Here is a 24845-nt window from a genome sequence, read left to right on the forward strand (position 1 = left end):
TTCATGTGGAACAGAACAAATACCCCTGTTCTTTGAAAACTGAATTGAATGATTTTTCTAATGTCTTTGCTATTGAAATGCCTGACTAGGCTGTCTTTCAGATTGTCAATCATGTCATTGCTTGCAGTGTATTGCTATGAACTCAGGAATGTCTGACAGTGCGTGTGGAGGAAGCTCAGGTGTTTGAGGAAGTCATAGGTGTTTGGTAAAATGTGGTGGCATGTCTTGAACTTCACGTATCTTTATATTTTGTAGCTTGTTTCTTGAAAAAGAGATTCTAAATCCTGGACGTTATTCAACATAGGCTGATTGTGTGAATTAAGTCTTGGTTACTGTTGTGATCAAAGTATAAATGACAGGATTTCGAATGATACTTATGGATTATAATTCTCTTGGATAGTAGAGTGCATTTCTTCAGAGGTGAGGATGAGAAATCAAGGCTGTAGATGTTTCCATATAAAATGTCTCTGAACACTACTTTCTTACTTACTGCAGTGGACAGGAAACCATGCTAGGGAAGCATGAGACCACCTGGTACTGAGCAGAAAAATACGTCTCTGCAAATAGAGTGATAATGCATGGATGCCCTGTGATTTAGATAGCTTCCTATGCTATTTCCTATTTGTATAACTAAGAATACCACTAAAACCCATAGCATCTTTAAAATGCTTTAATCTTTTGTCACTGAACATAGGATCATAGAATGAATTGGGTCAGATGGGACCCATGGAGGTTTTCCCAGACCAATCTCTTGCTCCATGCAGGATTAACTTTTAAGTCAGATGAGGTTTTTAGGACCTTGTTCAACTGAATTGTAAAAACTTCCTAGGAGACTGAATCCCTGGACAAACTCTTTCAGTGATTAACAGCTCTTGCGATTTTCTTTTTTTCTTACATGCAATACAATCTCTTAATTGTTGCATTTTGTTTATTATTACCTGTACATCTTCAAGAAAATTCTGTCTTTGTGTTTCCTATTGCTAAACCTCAAATAGTTGAGGGATGCAAGTAGTTCCTGTCTTCCCACATCCTTCCTTATCCCAGCCTTCTTTAGGCTAAACAAGCCTATCTGCCTCAGCTTCTCCTTGTATATTGTGTGTTTTATTGCCTGACTGTCTTGTTTGGCCTCTGTTGTATTCTCTCCTGTTTGTTTATAACTTTAGGATTGAAGCCTTTTCTAAGAGTTTCATGTTATAAAGTTACACGTCATGCAGGTATCAGAACTATAATCTATACAATTAGTTGTCACCCTTTTTTGGTAAGCAGTTGTATTCCCAGCACAGCCAATGCTTAACCAAGTGCCTAGATTTAGTCTCTTTATTGGCATGTCAATTTAAAATACCAGATAAAAGTCATCATTCTTCATTCAGTGAAAGAGGGAATATTTTTGACTAAAAATATTTTTAATATTTTTTTTAAAGTATTGTTCCATTTACAATTTTGACAGCTAAGACAATTTCTTAAAGGAAAATAGCCAATAGGAATGTTTGTATTTAATATTGATGGGTATGAAAAGGAAAGTATATGTGTCATAGACCTGGCATGACATGCAGTAAACACTTGTGACAAACTCTGTCTCCTTGTGCTTTATAACTCCAGGATTTTACAGATCTCTTGAGTGACTAACTTGCAGTTTTGCCATTTGAATACCCTCTATTTGTCTGTAGTAAACAAACATTCTTAATTTCACTGAACTCCTTGCAAGTGCAAAGGATTGATGAATGCTAATCATTTTCAGTACTGGGGTCCAAGGTATGAGCTAAATGCTGCATCCTTTTGATCAGATGACCTTTTTTTTGTGAAAATAATTCAGACATGACTCCCAAATTATTTTTATGAAAATAATTTCCGTTGAGCATTTTTGGTACAATTTTTTATTACAAGACAATCTCAATTTCAGTCATGAAAAGATCATGAAAATTATTAAAATTATTTATTTTTCACTATATCTCCTTCACCACTAGGGAAAATAAGAAAAATATATATTACTTCCTTTGATATTTATTTGTTTATTTTACTAAAAAATTCAAGTGCTTACTTTCAAAATGGACATGACTCTTTCCTTATTTGTGTTTTTTTCCCTCCATCCTTCCTTTCTTGCTTTCGTGGATATGAACTCCAGGAGGACAAAGTGGTTAGAGCCTTTTTTCTGTTTAAAATTCTTTTCTTTTATGGTCGACTTATTTTCTGCCCTACATTTGCTCTCATTTACACAGGTGTAATTCCTACTGAAGGCAAGGGGAATTACTGTCGTTAAAATGAAAGCAATGCTTGGCATAAAAGGCTTAACTGTTTTTCAAACAGCTTAACTAATAACCTGTGAGTTGTGAACAGTATGCATGATATTCCTCGCTGTTTGCAGCTTTTGTGAGCATGCACCTGCCTTTCCTTTGCTTTTGCAATATATGTGCACAGCTTAAAATAGTTAAATGTCATTTGTGTCATACGTGTTTCTTTGATAAAATTCATTTGTGTTCTTGTAGAAGTGACCTACATAAAGGCATAAAGTGATCGTAATGATTTTTCCACACTATATCACTGATATGGATGCTCTCAACATTTTAGGTTGTAATTTTTTTTTGCCATGGTAGTTCAGTTCTGATTGTCAATGGCAATACAATTAGATACCAGTAACTATTAAGAAAACATATCTATCCTAAACATTTAGGAATATGCCAGCAATGTCACAGAGTTATCCACTAATATAGATTATTTTCCAAACTGGTTTCTAGGCTTTCCTAAAATAGAATGCACATATTGTATTCAGCATAATGTTGAAATAATGTTAAACGTTATGCATGTCACTGACATTCTGTTTGTCCTGATAATAATACACATACAGTAAATATTTTAATCTTTTATTTTAGCAAGGTTTAAAATGGTAGTATAAATCTGAATTTGGGAATAAGTCTGGGTATGTTGCAATATTTTTACCGAATTAACGTAATTTTTTTTAATAACAGAATTGAGAAAACTACATGAGCTAGTGTAAATCTGTTCTTCCATCAAACTCTCTGCTGTATTGTAAAGAACTAAGATTACAAAAGCAATTTGCCCTGTAATGCTTGGCAAATAAGTTCCTGACTGAGATGGAGTTTTAAAGAAATTCTTTAACGTTCGTATACTTTTAGTTAATGTACACAGAGAATGGCTTTTTCTATAATAAAATGTAACATTTTCTTCCTGATAGAAGTGTCAAGGCTCACATTTGACTTGCACACGATTCAGAAGTACTTTGCTTCACACAGAAGTTGGAAGCCATGTGTTGTTTTTACCATTGAGGACATGTCTTTAGTAGCAGGCAAGTGAAGTTTGAGGCGGGTCATCTCCCGGTGCCCCAGTCTCTTAGAGCAGCTTTCTAAAAAGCCTTTGTCATCAGAGCTTTTCACAGTTAAAAGGCTGCGAAAGTTTGAAAGCTGTGAAGTAACAGAAGTTTGTAGAATACAGAGGTAGATGTCGAATACAAAAAGCAGATGAAGAAAAAGAACAATTTTCTCCTTGAAGAATGTACCCTTTCTGGTCATGCATCAGTACCCTTGCAGGTAACTGATGCATGCTAACAGTACTAATTTCCACAGTCAGTCCAACAACTGATGCCTGTGATATCATCTATGTTGGAGCCATGTCAAATTCTAAATTCACCTGGAAAATTAAAAAAAAACACATGAAGATTATATTATTATCTGGCTTTACCATGTACATGTGTTAAGGAGGAAGGGGACAGGAATTTCCCTAACGAATCCCTACTTAGATTTTTCCATGAAAAAGGAACAGTGGCTTAAGTTGCTTTATGTAACGTCTGTTTCTGTTGGTTTTGAAATAGATGTTTTAGAAGTTATGAAGGCAGAAAAGCCAATAAATATATTAATTCAACTTTTTCTCAACTACAAACATAGTAAAGAAAGAACAGCAGTGGTATTTTTCTTTATATTTTAGTACTAACTGTAAGGTTAAAAGCTCTAGTGTATTAAATGCAGTGTAATGTATCAAAATAAGTACCTTCAATATAAACAGTATTTTTTTGTATGCTACAGCATTTACCAGTAGACTAACACACCTAGTGAAGCCTTAATATTAATTTTTTATCCTTCATTTTCCAGTGTTCGTGTAGAAAGTCTGAATTCCATTATTTCTTAGGAGGCCTATTCTGTATTTTGTAACCATAGAATGGCAATTTCAATAGAAAATGCTGCTAGATAAAGCTATAGGTACTTTGTAACTGTTGATAGTTTGTTGACCCAATTTAAAAAATAACTTTGGAAAATGAGATGTATTCAAAGCATCAGATCTGTAAAGAGTTAGAAATATATTTTAGGGTAGAACTCTTGGTACACCTTTTGATAAAAATTAAGATTGCAGGGAAAAGCTGGGACTGCACACGGAATTGAATAACTGGGAGAACCATAGAGCAGTTTACTGCTGCTATTAATGGTGGGGAATTGAGTTAGACATGGATCCTGACAGTGTTTTAGTGTTGTACCATTAATCATGCACAGAAGGGAACTTATACTGCACATCCTTCTATTCCACTCGTGAGACCCCACCTGCAGTACTGCATCCAGCTCTGGGGTCCTCAGCACAGGAAGGACAGGGGCCTTGGAGTGAGTCCAGAGGAGGCCACCAAGATGATCAGAGGAATCAAAGCACCTCTCCTATGAGGAAAGGCTGAGATGATTCTCCAGGCTGAACAATCCTGAGAGAATAATCTGGGAAGACCTTATAGCAGCCTTCGAGCACCTAAAGGGCTCCTCAAAGAAGATGAGGACAAAGTATTACCAGGGCCTGCTGCAACAGGAAGAGGGGAACATGGTTTTCAACTGAAGGAGGGTTGGTTTATGTCAGATATGAAAGTTTCTAGAGTGTGGGAGGTGAAATGCTGGAACAAGTTGGCAAGAGAGGAGGTGGAGTGGTGCTCTGAGCAACCCAGTCAAAATGAAGATGTTCCTGCCCATGGCAGGGGGTTTGGACTAGATGACCTTTAAAGGTCCATTCCATCCCAACCCATATTCCCAAACCATTCTATGGTTCTGTGATATTAAATAGCACTTCAGAGTGTACAGCTCACTGTGCCTCTTCCCCCACAGAACATGGGCATGACTCATTAATGTCTCAATCCATCCTTAGTCAGGTATATAAAGAATACTTTTACAAAACGGAGACCCCAGTGTGCCAGAAAGGAATAATTTAAAAGAGTTAGATTGTATATGAGAAGGAAACAGTGGATGTTTTAAAACTGAAAATTAGTGTGAATTTTTTCCAACTTTTAGATGTTTTTCTTTAAGAAACAAAGTACATTGTAAAAAATTTCCTGCATTTCTGTCACTAATTTTCAGTCAAAATGTGACTATGAGGTTTCTTTGAGTAACTAGAGTCAATTAAGACTGTTAAAAATGGAGTTGATTTAAAAAATAAAGGTACACAGGATCATCTCCCTTTTACTCAGAGTTTGACGATTATATTCCTAAGCAAATAACTTTACTGAAATGATCAACACCATTAGCTAGAATAGTGAAATTTTGTGACTATATCACTGAAAATCATGGAAAGTGTGATTAAACTGATGAGGAACTATGAAGTGCAATACAGTTTGGGCAAAAATATATCTTCATTTTAAATAGTAGGAAACAAAAAAGTAGTAGAATTTTTAATTTTTTACTCAATTTTATCCTGAATTTAAATGAAATTACAGACTTTGTACCTTTCATTGGAGACCATGACTTTAAAGTAACCACTGATACTTTGGAGACAACAAATAAGTAAGCAACGTAATACATTTTTGGAAAGAGCTGACAGGAGGAAATGGGGTTCCTTCACTTTGCTAGTTATTGTCTGACTTTTTAAAGCTAATAAAATTCCAGTGGAGTGTTTAGTTATGGACATTTGAGGTTTAGATACATTGTTTCATATTTTAAAGTGTTTTCAAGTGACAAGTTTTGTAGTGACATGAAATCAGCAGTGGCATGGCCCTCAGAGCTTCTGATACTTTTTTGGTTCATTCATCTCTTCCAGGGGATTCGGGAACTTGTTTTTAGAGAATCTGTTTTAAACTGCTCCAGATCAAAGCCTTCACCAAAACTGTTTATAATTTCATACAGGATAAACCTGAGGAAAAATGCAAGGGAACTTGCTTTTTGTTCTGTCTTTATTTCCTGTGCAAGGAAATAAAATATTTTGCACTTTTTTTGAAGTAAGTCTTCTACCTTTCTAATGTTAATCATTTTGAAGTACTTAAGACACAGACAAATAGCTTGCATTAAAAAAAATCTATTCTGAAACCTCCACCAGTCCTAAAACCATTTTTTTCCCTAAAACTATTCTGTATAAAATTACAGTACAAAGGATAAAAAAGCAATTATCATAGAGCATTATTCTTTATCCCTTTATCTTTCTGCAGTTAAAACTTCCTATTCCCCAGTTTTACTTCACCATGTTCCAACCAATAATCATTGTTATTCCAGTCAGGAGAGACTTAGGTGTTGATGATAATGTTTTCTGTCACTTTTGTAAAAATTTCACTGTTAAAAAAGAGAGAAAGTTTTTCTCATTTTACTTCTGCCATTCTGAAGAGGTCTTGGGCCCTACCAATCTCTGTATTATTTCTAAACCATCAGTGTTGTAGGTCTGTACCTCCACAGCACCTGAAAACTTTCTCATCTGGAATTGAACAAATGTGAGAAATACTTGTAGAAGCCAGAGGTTGCTTCTCCTACCTCTGCGTTCTTGCTACTGGAAAATATCTGTTTGGGGAAATTCTTGCCCTGTTCTTGACACTTGACTCAAGCTGATTTTGAGTCTTATGAAGAAACAGACTCAGAGTCTCATCAAGATTTTCATGGCCTGTGTATCTTTTTTAACAAAGAAATATGTTAATTTTCAGATGACTGAAATTTGGAAAAAAATTAGCTTTTTAGAAAGAGACTCACAAAAACTATAGAATATTTCCCATACTTAGAATACCTCTGACAAAAGTCTCCTGTACCAGCTATTACATAGGATTGTTTTCTGATGCTGTGGGAAGCTTAATGATTTTCCTCAGCTCTTGAGTATTGTCTTTCAGATTGGGATCTCTAAAAGTCATTCAGAGAGTTGGCAACTTAGATCTTCCTGAATCCACTTGGGCCACTTGTCCCAGCCTGTTCGCTGATCCTGTTTCTCATATATCCATTTGTCTAAGTTGCTCTCCTTTATCTTACTGCATTCAGACTGAACTCTTGTTTCCTTGATCACTGACAGAAAACACCTCCAGCAGCAGAAGGTGAACAAACTTCTTGGTTGAAATTGGATTGCTGAACATATTTCAAAACTAGATTCTCCTTTTGCCTGTCAAAATTATCCTGCAATCAAGACACGTCCTCTGCTCAAAAAATGTTATCCAGCTTTATTTTCAGTGTTTTTAGGACTGTCATGATATGATATGATATGATAGAATGTAGTCAGTATACATACAAATCTGTAAGTAGCAGACAAACTTGTCTGAAATCCTGGTGAAGACTATACATAGTAAATACCTCCTCCTAATGGTTAAATTGGCATACAAATGTTTTCTCTGAATTAGACCTCGTGTGTTGCTAACTTTTAAGGCCTTACTGTCATACCAAAATACACTGTCGGTTGGCCATCACACTCAAAGAACAGGGAGATTACATTACATTGTAGTCCATAGTCCAACTTTACATTAACTTCTTTGAGTTGGAGATGTTGGGGGATTTCATTTTTTATTTTCTTCTTTTTTCCCCACCTCTTTTCTTTGCCTTCTCTGCAATGCCCATTGCCCTATTTTCTCATGCACGGATCATTGGCTTACCCTCCACAGTGTTCAGGAAAGGGAAGTGTCTTCCTAGGAACTGTCAATCTCCTTTTCCAGCTTCTGCTTGAAATTTAATTTCAAATTTAGTTTGAAAATAAAAATAAAACAACTGCTTTGCATGATGTAGCTTTAAAATGGTCTTAGCTATTTCAATCCAGTGGCTACGTGGGGTTTTAGATCCATGTGAGGAGACTTTTCTTTTGTTATCTATGCTCCGTGCTCAAAGAACATAATCAGATATGTTTCTTGCTTAAGAACAGAAGCAAATACAAAAAAACTGACTATGAGTGAGTCTGAAATTCTTTTTACAGTCATATTTGTACTTCTGTATTAGAAGAACAAGGATTTAAATGCCCAAAAACTTGTATAATTTTTTTGCACTCACAATAGTCAGTGTAAAAGACACTAGTCCTTCCTATAACACTTGTCCTTTATATGTACACTATGGTGGTGTAATTTTACAGTACAGAAATCAGAAGTACCTGGTTTGGTTTTAGATGTACTGAATTTCTGAAAAGCACTAGAGGTGATTTAGACAGAGTCTGGTGAAAATTAGAGAGACCTGTTTTTGTTTTTCTAGCTATTTTTCCCATCCTGGTAGCAATAGAATTTTATCTTTTAACTTCAAATTATTCAAAATAACTTAATTTTCCATTGAAATTCTTCTTCAAGCTATCCTAAAATAATCTTGTCTTAAAATATGTATGGATATATATATATAACAATAAAAAACTACAGCGCATCAATAAATTTTCACTTTTGTTCAAATTAATAGAGCAAGAGCAATTACAAATAGCAATTCTGGAACCAGAAGATGAAACAGTTCTTGAGCAGTAAGTTTTATTTGCCACCTGTTGCAATATTCAGAAACATTACCATGTGCTATTAAGTTCCAGGTGTAGACCTTTATCAAAGTTAGCTCAGCAAATTCCTCATTTCAGTCCCAGGTGTGTAACAGCACACCTCGGACTCTTTGGACACAGTTAGACATTATGGCACAGCAGGGGATGGTATAAATGTTTAATTATCTAGATTCAGCTTCAGTGGCTGGAAACCAGTGCCTATATATATAAATAATGAAGACATTGCTAGTAATAGAGTAAAGCAGCAAACCTCCCAAGGTGTTTTTTCCCCCCTCAACTGTTTACTTAGAGCTTTGTTTAGCTAGTGCCTTCAAGGAACATCTTAGTGGTAGGTTGAGGAATTAAGTGAAAAAGGCTTTGCATCTGAGTTAATATCTGTTTGCTCTTTAGATCTGATGTGTGGAAAATGGAATTTGCCGGCCAGCATCTGTTGATATATGAAATATTGTATTCACAGACAAGACAGCTATTCATCTTAGTATGAGCGCACTTATGTAGGCAGTTTTAGCAGATGTTGAACTTCAGTGCATTCAAGGAAAAATTTAAATAAATGTGAAAAATCCTGTGTTAAAACAAGATGTCACCTGTGAACTATAAACAGGGTATTCAAAAATTAAAACTTCCTTGGTTTGAATTATTATAAAGATGCCGTTGTTCAGCATCAAGGAGATCTACAGAAAAGCCTGGATTTCAGGTAGCTAATTCAATTTTGGTCAATTTATACGTGTTACTGTTTGTGGCTTTTTGAGAATTAGTTTCATGTAGTTCACAAGCCCTTTTTAGCATTTTAGATCTGCAAGAAATAAAATACCAAAGGTTTGTAAACCAAATATATATTAAAAGGATTTCTGTTTGACATGGGGGATAATATACTTTCACAAAATAAATCCCTACAATGCTGATAGAATCCAGATGTATCTTTATTAAGTGGGAATCTGAGTAATTTTTTTTCCTATTTATACATATACCTTCCATTTCACTTTAAATGTTTAAAGTTGGTCAGTGTTAATCACTAGTGTTCATTTAACCTGTTCATCTTTCAGTTTCAGTGTAATTGCTACATAACTTCAAAGTCATGACCTGTTTAATTAAGGTGTTCTTGCTCTCAGATACTTGGTCATGTGATTATGAAAGATGATATTTATTACTGTTAACTATTTGGATTTCTTACTGTTTTAGGTAGACAAAGTATGGGATCTTTATAAGGGATTAGAATAGTTTAATCTCTACATTGAAGATAGGATTCAAATGCCTATTTCTCCCAATGTGTGCAATTGCCTAGTGTCCTTGCATTCAATATTAGTTAATTTTTAGATTATAACACCATGATGATTACATATTTTTTAACAAATTGGTTTTGGTTTGTAGATGTGAAGCAAATTCCTCCTACTTTTCTTCAAGTTATTTTTTAGTTTTATCTAATCCTTGTTTGACTTCTATTTTTTATTAACATCATTGTGAGTGGCCAAAGAAGACTTTGTGTGTAGTGAATGTCTGGCCTCAGTAACTTGGGAGGAGCATAATTGTTTACATTGTTCTTAACATTGTTGTATAGCAAAATGTGAAAATTAGTTCAAAATGCAGCACATAGATTCAGACACCAATTTCAAGTACTCATTAAAAATGTCTAAAAAGCTATATTTTATTCCAGAGAAAGTGCTTTATTAATATTGATCATGTTGCAAAATATTTTTTGGTCAAAATTTGTGTTTCCAGAGTCCTTCTAGATTAATATGGTTGTTTTTGTTTTATAGCTTATTGTGTTTATCTTAAGTGGCTATTTATAAAATACTTTGAACTTGAATAGCTGTGATCCTAGAATATTAGACTTCTGTAACTTTATTGGATCATAAGCTAAAAAAAATGCTGTAGATGTATTTAGTATTATGAATGGGATTCTGATACCATCACAGGTGAGGGTTTGCTCATGCCCCACATCCAGCGAATGGCTGCCTGCTGTGTAAGACCCTCACTCCAAGGAGGACGTGCCACCAGTTACAACTCACACTTAGCAGTTTGGGAAGAAACAGAGGCCTTCATCAGAGAGAAGCAGACTGCCATCTTCACCTTCCATGGGCTTAAATGTGGGTTAGGTCTGGTCCAGAACTGAGAATTCAAACACATATAACTTAACCTTTGAAGAGATTAAAAATTCTTGCATAAAGAAATCATTGTTTCAGGATTTAATCTCAACAAAAGTGCCTGTTTAACAGCTTTTCTTTCTAAAGCCTCAAATGTTTAGTCTAGCCCATTTTTATAGGCTGCCTGTGGTGTCTTCACAGAGCTGACTTGCTTCCTTTGATATTGTCTGTAGTGAATATTGAAAAAATGAAGGGAGAAGCAGAAGCCACAGGGAGATGCATCAATAGTAAGATTAAGTGGTTTAACAGGGTAAATTGATAGGAGCTTACAGCTGTGAGCTGGAATGTAAGACTACACAGCCTGTTTAGAAAGAATTCCCAACAAACAACATGGGTTTTTTTAGGCAAATTTTACGTCCTTTCTAAGGCATAGACATAGTTTCCAGACTTTTATTCTTGTGAGTGCTTCAAATACTGATGCAAAGTTTTTCAGGAAAAAATTCTTTTTATAATTCAGTAATATTCTTTGAAAACTCCGTTACTTAGTTGTTAGCTGCAAATTGCAGTTGTATTGTGAGTTGTTTTTTGAAGAGAAATTCAGTGATTGATGTTCTTCAAGACACTTTGTCCATGACTCTTTTGCTGTTCTTGCTCCATCTGTATTCTCATACTAAGGTTTGGAAGAACAGGGATTTATTAACGTATGACTCCTTTGGAGTGTCAGTTCACATACACAGAATATGTACATGAAGAGTTCTATCATGATATATTTACCTTTTCCTACCAGAGGCAATGATACAAAGGAACTATAAAGCAGGAAGTGGTCATTAAATTGTAAATGCAATTATCTGAGTGAATTTGAAATAGAACTAAGCATAGGGAAGGTGATAATTCTCACTAATAATGCTTTCAAAGCCTACTAATTTATACTAGCAGAGAAGGGGAAGCGGTCACCAAGCTGCCACTGCTGAAGTAGCTGAAGGACGTGCATATGTGGAATTTGTAGCTATTTTGAAGTATGAGGTAATTACGGAAGTACATAAACATATCAATATATATAAAGTAGAAGTATAGGCAGTTAATCATATTTGCTTCAAACAAAGGGGACTATTTGACATTGGCCTAAAAAAAAAGAAAAAGAGCTTTATTTCATTATTCTTTTTGCCTTTTGTTAAATGCAATTATTCTCTCCAGCATATTGATAAGTGGGTATACCTGACTGTGTAAGGTGTCACAGAGTCTGTTTCTTTTTTACCCTTAGTCTATACTGTTTTGAAATTCATGAAACAAACATTCTGACTTATATATAATTTTTAAAAAATGCTAGATTTTCTTGCTGTTCTGTCTGGTTAGCTATGGCTGCATCTGTTGCAGGCATAAGACGTGCAGCTGTTGTTGCATGCGGCTCGGTGTAGGTTTCCAGGCTGGATAGCACAGCACTGAGAATGGTGCAGGGAGGTGACTGTCCCACCATACCATGAGCTGGTGTGGCCTCCCTGAGTGCTGTGTGCAGTTTGGGGTACCACACTGTACAAAGGACATCGGACTGCTAGAGTGAGTCCAGGGGGAGAGATTAAAGTGGTGAAAAATCTCAAGGGCAAGACTTATGGGTAGTGGCTGAGGTCCCTTGTCTTGTCCTGGTTGCAGAAGCGAAGGCAGAAGGGTGACCTCATTGCAGTCTGTGGCTTCCTCACAGGCACAGGAAGGTGGGCTGGGGGGCTTCAGATTGGACTTGAGGAGAAGGCTCTCCATCCAGAGGGGGGTTTTTCAGTGGAACAGTCTCCCCAGAACACTGGACATGGCACTGTATCACTATAGTGCTCATAGCGATATTGTTTGATATTGTAGGCAGTCCTTTTAGGAGCAGGGAGTTGGAGTCTATGCTCCTTATGGATCCCTTGCAGCTCAACATATACTATGATTCTATATGTTTTACATTTTGTCTGAGAGCTGTGCTGCTGTGACTACATTGTTAGAGCCCAGGCAGCAAGTTCATGTAGAGCTGAAAAATGTTTATGTGGGATTCAATACAGCAGGAACTGCATGATAAGCATCTCAATTTTTCTATTACCATTATGTTACACTTCATTAGAGTTGGATCTTTCATTTTTCTCAGACAATTTCAGTAATGAATGATGACACAGATGATGTAAATGGTGTAATTCTGTTGATTTCAATTTAGTGCCATCTGTGTACAGACCCCAGGCTTATTGTGGTCCTGTCACATTTCCTCTCTTTTAGCCCCCTGTTGTTGTTGATATTGTGTCTTATATTTATAAATAACTTGTGAACACTTAGTGCCATTCTTCTTCAGACAGTTTACATGTGTTAATTAACAACTATGCTCAGCACCTCTGGGCTGTAGATAATTTGTTATTTTTATTGGCTGGTCCCTTAATGAAGCTGTGACATTAGTACAGATTTTTTGAGCACAAAGGGGCATAAATAACATCTAATTGAGAATTTTAGGAAACAAAAGTCTCAGAATGAAATCACTTTATGATACTTGAATATTATTTAACATTGCCTTTGAGAGCAAAAGGCTTGGTAAAATAAAACAGCTTAGAAATGTCATTTAGGTTGTTTCCTATGTCCCAAATTTGGTGGAAAACAAGTATTTCCTATAATAAGAGCTCATAATAATTAATTTTTATTAAAATATTTAAGAAAATATTGTAATAATATTTTATTTTAAAAACCCCTTAATATTTTCAGACATTCAATATTTGTGTAAAAGCTGTTAATAGCATTCACTTTGCTGGAAAAATTTTGAAAATTAGTAATTCTAATGCCTATTTGTATTTTCTTATTACAACCATAATTGCCTGTTTGTATTTTTTACCAAAAAAATTTGCCCTTTCTCCATCACAAATTTCTAATCCTAATTTCTGATGAGTAAAGTTGCTCTGACAGCAGTCTTTACAGAGAAAAATTTTTTTTGAGGCATTAAGGGAACAAACAGGCAAAACCAATTGGACTGAGGAGTTAAGTAACTTGTTTTTGTGCAGGGATGGCTAAGGATTAGTGTAAAAAAAACCCCTAACTTCTTTGCAGAATCTTAAATTATAGAAGACTAACAGAAATTACTGGTTACACTGAAACAATGAGTATTAATTGAATAAAGAAAAAGAGGGGAAAGCTGTAATAAACTTCCTAGATGAGTCCCTCCAGCCTTAGTACTGGTGAAGACCTTTAATATTGTCACTTGTGGCTTTGGCATAGAGAACAAGGAAGCTGTAATTAAATACATTAAGAAAAGTTGGATACTTATCAGCACAGGGGAGCAATGGGATACTGCACAATAGAGAACCAGATGACCTTCTGAACTCCCATAGTGAAAATGAGTGCAATAAAACACCACTAAGTGTAAAATCAGGAATTTAAGAACTAATAAGGCTTTCTTCTCTGAACTGCAAACCAGAGACTCCTGTGTGGCTCAGTCTTGATCAGCAGTCCTGAATTCTGCTTTCCATAGCAGGGTAACTGAATCCAAGATGCTTATTAGGAGCAGTTCTCCTGCGCTGTGTGCTGGCATGGTCTGGGAGATGCTGGTTAGCAAAGGCCTGGCTGTGCCAGACAGCATAAGAATTAGCAGGAATCCTGGGCCAGCACCTGGCCCTGTGACAGGGTTACGCCTTCCTACTATAGGCATAGTCTCAAAGAGCAAAATCCATTTGGTCTTGAAAAATGAAAGCAGAGAGGGTATGTGATTGGTCACTGTAAAAACGTCAGGCAGCAAACACTGAGGAGAGAAAGGAGCTATTTACACTTAATGACAATACTGGTGCAAGAATAAATAGTAATAAACTAGTTTGGAATACGTGAGCACTGGAAACTGAAAGGCATTCTTTCCTTTGTAGCTATAGGACTTGGAAAAGCATTTTGACAGATTTTGGGTTTGTTATTTATAGTTAATTTTAAGAAAGTTTATTACATTATGAAGTTTTAAAAAAGAATATTTCCTTTGAAACATCAGGAAACTGGAAGCAATCCATGAGGTTTCTTCCTATCCGGTGTACTTAATGAGCTTAAGTTTCCTAAGAAAATGCAGGAACTGTGTACTCAGTACTTTTGCTTTTCTGAGACTGTTACAAATCTGAAAGTTTGTTAAACAAGTAGCTTGGTCAACCATGCATTCCCAGTGTATTAAGTAATTATTCACATTTCCAAGGTTAAAGACATCCTTTGTGAACCATGTTGTAAACTCTGTTCACTTAGAGCAGGTTTGTTTCATGCCAAACCCAGTGCACTTATTTAATAAACCCTCATGGCCCTCTGGAGTACTGTCTAGGTTTATGGATTCCATTTTGGAAGGAGTGCAGCTGTGTTTGTCGAGACATAATACTGACCAGTTTGTACCATGTCCAAAGCACACCCATGTCACAATAGCCTTTTTCTCACTGGAAGTCTGCACACCATTCTAGTTCTTCATGAAATCATAAAAGCTTATGAAGGAGCTAAGTATGATCAGTATGGCACTGTGTAGGAATTTTGCCCTGTCTTCATTGGCATGGACTGGACAGTTTTGAGTTGTGCCTGTGCCATAATAAAAAAACCCAAATTATTACCTTTACAGATCTTCAAGAATATCAGATATTTTATACATTAGCTTCTTCATTTTATACAATATATTTTAGGAAGGATGTGCTTTGGCTTTTATTAACCCAGCTTGATTAGTGTTCTAACAGTTTCTAGTCCTACTGTGCATGTAGAGGGGTTGAAAAAATATATGAACAAAATTACTAGTATATGTCTTAAGGATAGTAAAAGAGTGATAATAAAGAGATTCACTGTCCATTAGGATAAGATCACCATTAGTACAAAAGAGTGTACCTTTAAAAAATTGTAGTCACATAATTTTCTCTTCTGCTAGAAAGGTAGTGTCATGTAAATATATACTGTACCACATGCATGCACAAGAAGTGATACACTTATTTCACTCTGACTTGGTTGTTTATGGCCATAACTTTTCATACATGATGTATCCATTCACTGCAAAGTAAAGAGCAAATATAATCACTCCCCCGGTACAAAGAAATTTTGTAGTGCAAATACACATATCCCTTAAAATATATGTAGAGGTGTTTGTCTCATACCAGTATTATAAATGTTCCCACTTTTCTTAGCTGGTATTAGAATTCTTGTGATATTTAATTCAATTTTGGGGGATGGATATCCGTTTGTCATTACAGATATAATACAAATAAATATTCTAGCAGTTTTGACATTCAGTCAAACTGATTGTAACATGAAAGTCAGTACCATAGCACAGACTAGTGGCATAGCAAAATATTGAAAAAACAGATAATCTTTATTAACTTTTATAAAAGTCACAAATTCAGAGATTAACTTTGCACATGTAATGTACTTCACTGACTAAATGCATTAATGTAACAGGAGGAAATGAAAAGGGGACTTGTCTGTACAGTCAGAACAATAAAATGAAATGGAAGATTTTCTGTTTCATTGAAGTTATAACCAGACTCTAGTGCTTACAGTGTATGAGCATAAAGATTTATTCCAATAACTCCAAAATAATGATTTTGTGTCTTTAAAATAAATCTTAGCAGCTGCAAAAGGTACATCTGTATTCTGGACCCAAACCTCTTGAATTATGTCTCTATAGAGAGATCGTGCAGACATTGCAAAAGGCTCTGTGTTTTCCAAAAATATGAATGTTGGCTATGAATAGCACATGCTATATATAAGTCTTCCACAGTCATAGACACTTCCATTAAAAAGGAATGTCAACCCAGAAATTTTTAAAGGAAACACCTTATAGAAAACAGCACAAATTTTCCCTCAGCAGTAGTGGAAATCAGTACTCCTGGCTGTAAGAGAGAGCACAGACTTCAGATGGGGCGAGCAAAAGGGAACTACTGTGTTTTTAATGCAAACATGAGACGTGTTTTGGGAGTGTATAGAACCAAGTAGATAAGATTTTACGTTTTAGCTAACTTCTTCCAGTCAGATTTGAGGAAGATTGAATTCTAAGTAATAAGCAGGGTACTAAAAAGTTTTACTTCTGACAGGGACAGCTAATAATGTTCTTATTTTACTGAAAATTTTTGGGAGATCTTAATGTATTCTGAAATAACCCAATAACCAAAAAACCAGTTCCATCTCATTTTCTGGGGAGATGATGTTCAAAGGGATCCTCACAGTCCCAAATCCTCACTTATTAAGACACTCACTTATTAAAACTATAAAATAAAAAAAATTATAGAATTAAAATTATAGTTCCTTGGAAACAATGTTACATTTCAAATAGACAAAATGAGGAAAGATTAGCAGAAACGGGGACTAGAGGTAAGGAAGTTACCATTGATCCCTGCTGTACTGGGTCTGTATTCCCTGAAGATGGACAGACTTGCTGCAGTAAATTGTAGTTTCGTGAGTGCACAGATGAGGGTGACTCACGTTACTTTGTGCCAATGCTGGTCTGGCAGTGTCTGTTCCACACTGGCATGTGGATTCTTTTGGGTGGTACCCAGGGACAGGGTAAGGAGCAACAGCCACAAACTAAAATACAAGAAGTTCCACCCCAGCATGAGGAAGAGCTTATTAACATTGAGGGTGGCAGAGCACTGGAATGGGTTGCCCAGGGATGTCGTTCCCTCTCTGGAGACATTCCAAACCCACCTGGACACGTTTCTGTGTCACCTGCTCCGGATGACCCTGCCTTGGCAGAAAGGTTGGACTGCATGATCTCCAGAGGTTCCTTCCAACCCTAATGATTCTGGGAACCTGTCATCAACATAGTGGCTAATGGAGAGATATACTACATTCCTGAAGAAACTTCTTAGTACAGGGTGGCTTCAAACATTGCACTGCTCCCTGATGTAATGAAGTTTTGTAGCAGTGACAAATTAGGGGAAAAAAAAGACAAGTAGTAATGTGTTTGCAATCATGATTAATTACCTTGATGACCCAAGTAGTTTTCCTACTCTTCCTTTTGTGTCCTTCTTCCTTTCAGTGCTGTAGTCTTGTTACCTTGTATCATTTTTAAAGAATTGTATCCTACATGAAATATGACAGCCAAAAACCCCAACAAAAACATATGAAATTTGCTTAGGACTACTAGCAGCAAGTGCAGCAGTTAATATAATGCTAATATATATTAGATGCTTCTGCCAAGCAGATGAACTCTAATAGATTTGGTGAAATACTATGCCAGCCTTGCACTAAAATTTTTCACCTCATCACACCTGTAATTTGAAGTAATGTTCTACAGGCGGATGAGGATTTGGTGTAATTATTTTTTAGGCTGTATTGCCAAAGATATCAAACTCAAGCCTATGCATAATCAAATATACTGAGCCTATCAATCTCATTCTAAATAAGGTTTCCATTTTTTTCTCAGGATTTAGTGTTAGACCATCTATAGCTGTACTTACAGGAACAGTGAATGGTGTTTTTTAAGGTAGCTGTCTTTTCACATAATCCATCTGAAAATACTGAGATCAATGTCATACTATATCCTTTTATTATGTTTAGTTTTCGTTTGAAATATCTGCAGATATAATTTCTTGATAAATATATTTTCCATTTATTGAAGTTAAAGTGGTATGTCAAATATGTTTTGAAGAATTTTATCAAAGAACAAAAAATTTTAGTATCTTTTTTAGGACAATACAAGGAAGTGATTCTTTGTGCATTATTTATTTCTGATATGCAGATGTGAAATGACTTATTACTGTAGGTTTTGTAGAATTTGTTCTGTGGGCCCATGTGATAATAAGTGCTAATAATATGTGATGAAAGTTGCTGGGCAGTGTTAGAAGTGGGAGCATATTATGAATAATCTTTCCAAAAAATAGTGAAGAAATAAAAAATGAGTTAGGAGTTATTAGTTCACTGTGTAGAACTAACCTTTGAGAATGGAAAGCAGATGGAAGGTTTAAGGTTAATCTGTCTAATCCAAATTTGGAGTACTTCTTTTCAGCGTTGTATATTAAAAAAAAAAAGGAAATTTTTATTTGAAAAAATGGATATAAGGGGTAATGTGAAAATGTCAGGTATGTTTAGTGCATTCGTTTCAGCAATGAGAAGTTGATTTGAACTGAACTTGAGCAATGCCTCTTGTATGCACTAGGTGGAGTTTCAGCCTTTCCTATGGAAAAGAACATCCCCATCCAGTGCCACTAGCACCTGAGATTCTGGTTTTGAACTAGTACTAAACGTTGGAGAGGAGATTTTTCCCCATATTTTCCTTTTCAAATTGGCAGTGTTCTTGTGTGGGGGATTGACACCCCCAAATTTCAACACTGATTTTTGTGTACAAAATGTGCTCATGACTGTTTTTTAGGAGGGTGGTTAGGAGAGTTGCAAATGTGTGTAGTAGACAGTGTGCCTACCCTGGAGTGCAGATTTCTGATGTGAGGGATTAGTCCTTTTTATTATTATTATTAATTATAATTTATTATATTAAATTAATTATAATAATCTAATTAAGACTTAATTATAATATGGTATAATAACAACAACAAAACAACAACAACAACAACAACAACAACAACAACAACAACAACAACAACAACAATAATAATAATAATAATAATAATAATAATAATAATTTTATTATAGTCCTCCCAGGTTTTCCAAAATGCCTGTATTGAGCATGTGGTCCACTCGTGTGGCCTTTGCTTCTCTGCAGTGCTGCTGTCACAGTCCCAGTAATCGCTCTGGCCTGGCAGGGACTCGGCAGGGACAGAGCTGCTCTGCATGTGTGTGAGCTGCTGGGCACTGTGTCCCAGGCACCCGGGGCAGGAGGAGAAATCCTGTCCAGGAACACGCCACCGTGCCGTCTGTGCTCTTCTGACACCACCTTACAGTGTGTCTGTATTTAATTGAGGGGTCTGCACTATAAATTACCAGTATTTTTTAAATTGTGAGAATGCTTCTACATGCTGCAACAAGATGGGGAAGGCAGTTTTGTCCAGTGCTGTTTGAGGGTTTGTAATTTTTGTGCTCACTGAAAGCACAGACATTGCTGTCTATGCGACTCTTCCCATTCTTCTCACTGTGTATGATTATTTGAAGCTAAAATTATGTTAGGGTCAACACTATGAAATCCTGCATGTTGAAGTTATGTTGGAAATAAGGCTTCATCAGAAGGGTGACTTGTAATTATCATTAAATGCTCCTAGAAAAGCAGAAAAAAAATCTGCAAAATTCATACATCTCTGCATTTTAAATGCCATGTGTTCGATTTTTTTTTTTTTTTCAATCTGAAATACCCTAAATAAAGTTTTCAGGAATCAGGTTAGGTCAGGAGTACTCTTCCTGATTTTACTTTTAGAGGAAATCATACGAATTCAGGGTGAACTTTCATTCTGTTGGGTACAGGAGAATAATACTGGTCATCCTGGACTCCATTGTCTGGGGAGAAAATTATGACTGTCATCCAAGGAAAAAGTTGCCCAAGTGTTTTGACTGTAGCTTTTGTGATGTTTTAACATCTACTAAAAGAAGTGAAAATAGCAAATGAGGACTTTGGGGGATTTTATCTCATTGTCACTCAAGTTGTTATGTATTTGTATACTTATATAATTGTATCACATCTGGTCCTTTCATTGCTCTGACACATACATGGAAAGTTTAAAACTACTTTCAGCTGTGTACAGACCTAGAAGAAATATTAAAGCCTTTTAATTGCTATTGATTAAAGAGGGTGAAAATACTTCTGTCTTGGGTTCTGAAATTTCACTTTGCTGCTTTCTCATGTACTTTCTAGCTTAATTAGCAATGGTAAAACAGATCTGTTCTTGAATATGTATTTGAATGATGTCCAGGCCTGAAGCATACACAGTTTTTCCTTTGAATGTCCTCTAAGGATATCAAATGTACCTCAGAGAGCAAACTGCTTCTTGGGGAGCCTCTCTTTTTTGCCCTCAGTGCTTGGGTGGTTTGTCCTGTATTGCTGATGTAAGCAGACATGAGTTCTCATAAATTATATAAAAAGATAAGAAGGAAGTTTACTAGGACGGGGCATACCAGCACCATTAAATGGCAAGTGACGCCTCCTTTTCCTGCCCCAGCCCAACAGTTTGAGAATGAGGCAGTTGGTGACTTTAGTTTGAGTCTGACCCTTGCATCCAAATAACCTTCTACATGAAGCTCTCATTGAAAGATTTTTTGTGAGACTTGACTAGAGAGCATGGCCCAAATTATCTATTAGAAAACAGCCTGGAGAATGAAAGCAAGATACAGGTTGCAACTTCTGAAGCCTTTTCTGGAGGGCTGAGCTAGATGTGTGGAGGTAGAAACTACATCTTCCCTGTGATTCCATGGAGCTGGCTGCATTTAAAAGAGTGATGAACATTGATGCAAGCCTTTGCATGTCCTAAACTCTAAACTATTGAAAAAAAGGCAGCTTGCTGTAGGATTAGAACTGGAGACACAACTAGATTGAAGGGTGAGTGTAGACATTCAAGGAATATATAGTAAAACTAGTACAATTGTGTCTGTGAACTTAGATAAAAATATATAAAGAGAAGAGAAAGAAATAGAAAAGAAAGCTTAAGAAAAATGAAGATTAAAGAGTGAAGGAAAAAACTTAGAGTGAATTAATACTGTCTACAATCCAAATTTTAGGGTAACACAATAATCAGTTTGAATGTGTTCATATCAGGTGTGTTGTATTTGATTCACTGCATTCTGATTTATTCTTCTATGACATAATAACTGAATGCTATTATGAAATTAACATACAGATAGTTGGTGTTTTTGATTTCCAGAACTGCCATGTGACTAAGGCGATCAGATACAAAAGCTTTGCAAAGAAGTACATTTTAGAATATTAAAAATTATCTCATTACTATATGCAGGATCACATAACTGGGGTGCTGTAATAATTTTATAATTTAGTAAGCATATAGTGCAAGCTAAAATTGTGGGTGTGAAGTGGAAAGAAACACGACCTTATACATTGTGTTATTTTAGTTGAAAAACAGCTTTAAGTTAAAATTGCTATGAAATTGAAGTCACTTCTTGAAGTCAGCTTCTTCAAGTAAGCATTGGCTATAGCGCACTATGGAAGAAAATTAGGAGAGCATTTTTGAGTGTGATAAAATTACTTGTTTGCAACAGCAGATGACCTTTTGTAAAGGTCCTTACTCTTAGTGGGAGAATTAAATGAATTAAAACTTCAATGATTTTTTTTAAATTAATTTTTTCTCTCATCCTCAAATGATAGTGTTAATTTTCAAAGCTTGCATTTATTACCATTGGAACCTCAGTATTAGAACCTTTTGATTTATATTACTACTATCTGTTGTTCTTCCTTGTATTACAAAAAATAAAAAAAGATACTAAAATTATTTTTGTTTTTATTTTTTTTCCAAAACCAGTTACTCCAAGGTTCTACAGACATATTTTATTATATTGTAGCTAAGATATTGTAATTTTAATAGAATTAAAACTGTAGCCTTTTTACCTTTGGAAATGGTAACAGTCAGTTGATGTGTGCTTGCTGGAAACTATGTATACAGTGTTTACAAGCTAATGGATTTTACATTTAAATGTGTCTGCGCAGGTAATGTGGGTATGTAACTTGTGCCGAAAACAACAGGAAATCCTCACGAAATCAGGAGCCTGGTTCTATAACAGCGGGTCACACGCTCCGCAGCAGCCAGACCAAGAAGGAAGTAGAGCTCTGAGGAACGAGGAAGCACCTCAAGAGAAAAAAGCAAAACTGCAGGAGCATCCGCAGTACCAGGGACCAGCAGGTGACATATCCACACAAGCTTTGGACAAAAACAGATCTCAAGGGCTCACAAGACAAGACTCAATTAAGAATGGTTCAACAGTAAAGCATCCAGTAACGAGTGACACGTCAGACAGGTAAGAAAGTATTTTATGATTATCCTGGTAAGATCTGATGAATTTATGCTACAAATTTGATTTTATTTTTTACAATTTTGTTGTCTTATTATTCCGTAGCCTATAAAATACATACTGGTTATTTTGAAGCAGCATTGAGAAGCCTTTTGTTGGTTTCAGATGGTCATAGCCAGTGTGTGCTCTTCATTCCTTCTCACTAAAAAAATGGGGGATGTGACAGTTGCAGTGTGACAGAGTTTGTCCATGTGCTTACAACTTGGTCAAATTACAGTAACTGTGCTGTGCAGAATGTTACCATATTTCTTTTGTGGTCACTACAGAAAATCCAAAATAGGACTCAAAAAAGCAGATTAATGGAAGACACACCCGTTCAGACTACTGAATTAAGACTTCTGGTTGTACTTGCAGTACATAGTATTGAGGATGCTGAAATCTTTGTGTAATGACTTGAATCTTTTCATGGTTTCTCAGTTTCTTGGTATTAGTTACTGTCATTAGTATAATTATTTTTTCCTTCCCTGATTTACATTGGTGTTACTTGTGTTGTTTGAAACTGTAACTCTATGAGTGCTAATGTAGGTTTAGCTAGAGAATGGAGCAGGAACTTCCCTCCCTTTTTCTTAATGTGATTATTCCAAAAGGCACCAGAAAATTCTCAGCCTCAGTGGCCAGGTTTTATGGGAACACAAAAATAAAACTGGTTACATCGAATGAATTTACTTTTTTCATAAGCCACACTTATGGCTTATGAACATAGAATTTTAAATATGGTGGGAAGGGAAAGATGAGAGCACGGTTGCTCAGGTGTTTCCATGGAAATGGTATCTTCACGCGCATGTGAGGGACCTCCAACTGCCTTGGAATTTGGCAGCCAGAGCAGTATAATCTGGCAGCTTTTCTCTGCTGCCCAGATATGACCTCATTACAGCATTTATTCTGTGAGCTTGAAACAAGTTCGACATATATAGCATCTTTTGCGTTTAGTGTAAGGAAAATAGTTTTCGGTTTTCTTCACATCTTGTATTCCCCCATATTTTATTTCCTATTTTTGGTCTTACATGAGAGCAAATTGAATGTAATGAATCTAACCTCTTTTGTTTAATGTCTTCTCCTATGGCTCTGATTTCAGCTGTTGGGTTCAGTACTTAGTTGTCCTGAGTGCTCCTCAGTTACATGTACAGTGTCTGAAAAACTCAGCTGGCACCCTAACCTGACATGAGAGAGCAGGAGAGACAGACTGATTCTCTGGTGGTTCATTTTTTCCCACTAATTTTGACAGAAAATTGGTATCATAGATAAGGTGATAACAAAAAAAAAAGTCCCAAACCCTTGTTAGGAGCAGCAATTTAACTCTGAAAGTGTTTTTATATTATATGCATGCAGAAATATGGAGGGAGTGATATATGAATAAATATATAATTGAGATAAGCAATACGTATTTACCCTAAGTACAGTTAAACAGTAAACATGGACAGTATAAAGTAATACTTTCCAATAGGATAAATGTAGGCTTTGTGCCTGAAATCAGAACTATTTTGCTGATTGTGATCACTTCTACTTGATATATTATTTAAGTTCAGATAGTTTTTTCAGTCATTAGCCTCCTCATGTTTTAGTTGGGTAATAATACTGATGTTCCCTAATTAACATATACAAGTATGCTTAGAATATGATATATATTATATGCTAATGAAGGATAGAGGGTCTTCTGAATAATTTTATTCCCTAATGTTCCTCACATAGATATTTTTTCTGGACCTAATGAAAAAGATTCCTCTGTGATGTCCATTCAAAGTCCTACTGGTCAAATGGGCTTTTAGAGGAGAATATCAACAGCTCTGAGGAAGACTACCCCAGAATTCAACTAGGTATCAGCAGAAATTGAGCAACTAGCTAGTATGTTAGACCATTTGTCTACATGAAAGAGTTCTTTGAGAAAAACTTGGCCATTCAAAATGTCCAAAATAATAAGTAAATAGGCAAAAAAGTCTCAAATATTTAGAAGTGGTTGTTGCTTGCCTTGGACAATCACAATAATGGAAGTATGTAAATAGAAATGTAAGTAGAAAGTGAGAACTATATTTTCTGTCTTATTTTTCATCAGAAGGACATTAGTTTTGACACAAAAATAATTTAAAATGTTAAATACAACAACCACTTGTGAAAAGAAAGGTGTTGCTAAGAGTTTATACATTTCGGTTTTGATTTGAATAGAAAGGTAAAATACATTATTTTTGTTGAAGGTTTTAA

The 24845-nt window shown here is 35.7% G+C and overlaps 1 protein-coding gene across 20 annotated transcripts in view; it reads left to right on the plus strand.

Moving 5' to 3' along the window:
• The window catches only part of RIMS2 (regulating synaptic membrane exocytosis 2), a 447681-nt gene that overhangs the window by 91549 nt on the left and 331287 nt on the right, over window positions 1–24845 (plus strand). For 11 of the 20 annotated variants that reach the window (XM_041412620.1, XM_041412618.1, XM_041412616.1 and 8 more), the window contains one exon: window positions 22288–22595. In XM_041412620.1, coding sequence (XP_041268554.1) covers window positions 22288–22595 — 308 coding nt within the window. Of the gene's footprint in view, window positions 1–2122; window positions 2135–22287; window positions 22596–24845 lie in introns of all 20 variants that reach the window. The other 9 variants (XM_041412624.1, XM_041412610.1, XM_041412613.1 and 6 more) reach the window with 1 other exon arrangement.

Source organism: Onychostruthus taczanowskii, unplaced genomic scaffold (genome assembly GCF_017590055.1).
Source record: "Onychostruthus taczanowskii isolate IOZ18803 unplaced genomic scaffold, ASM1759005v1 scaffold4, whole genome shotgun sequence".
NCBI lineage: Eukaryota > Metazoa > Chordata > Aves > Passeriformes > Passeridae > Onychostruthus > Onychostruthus taczanowskii.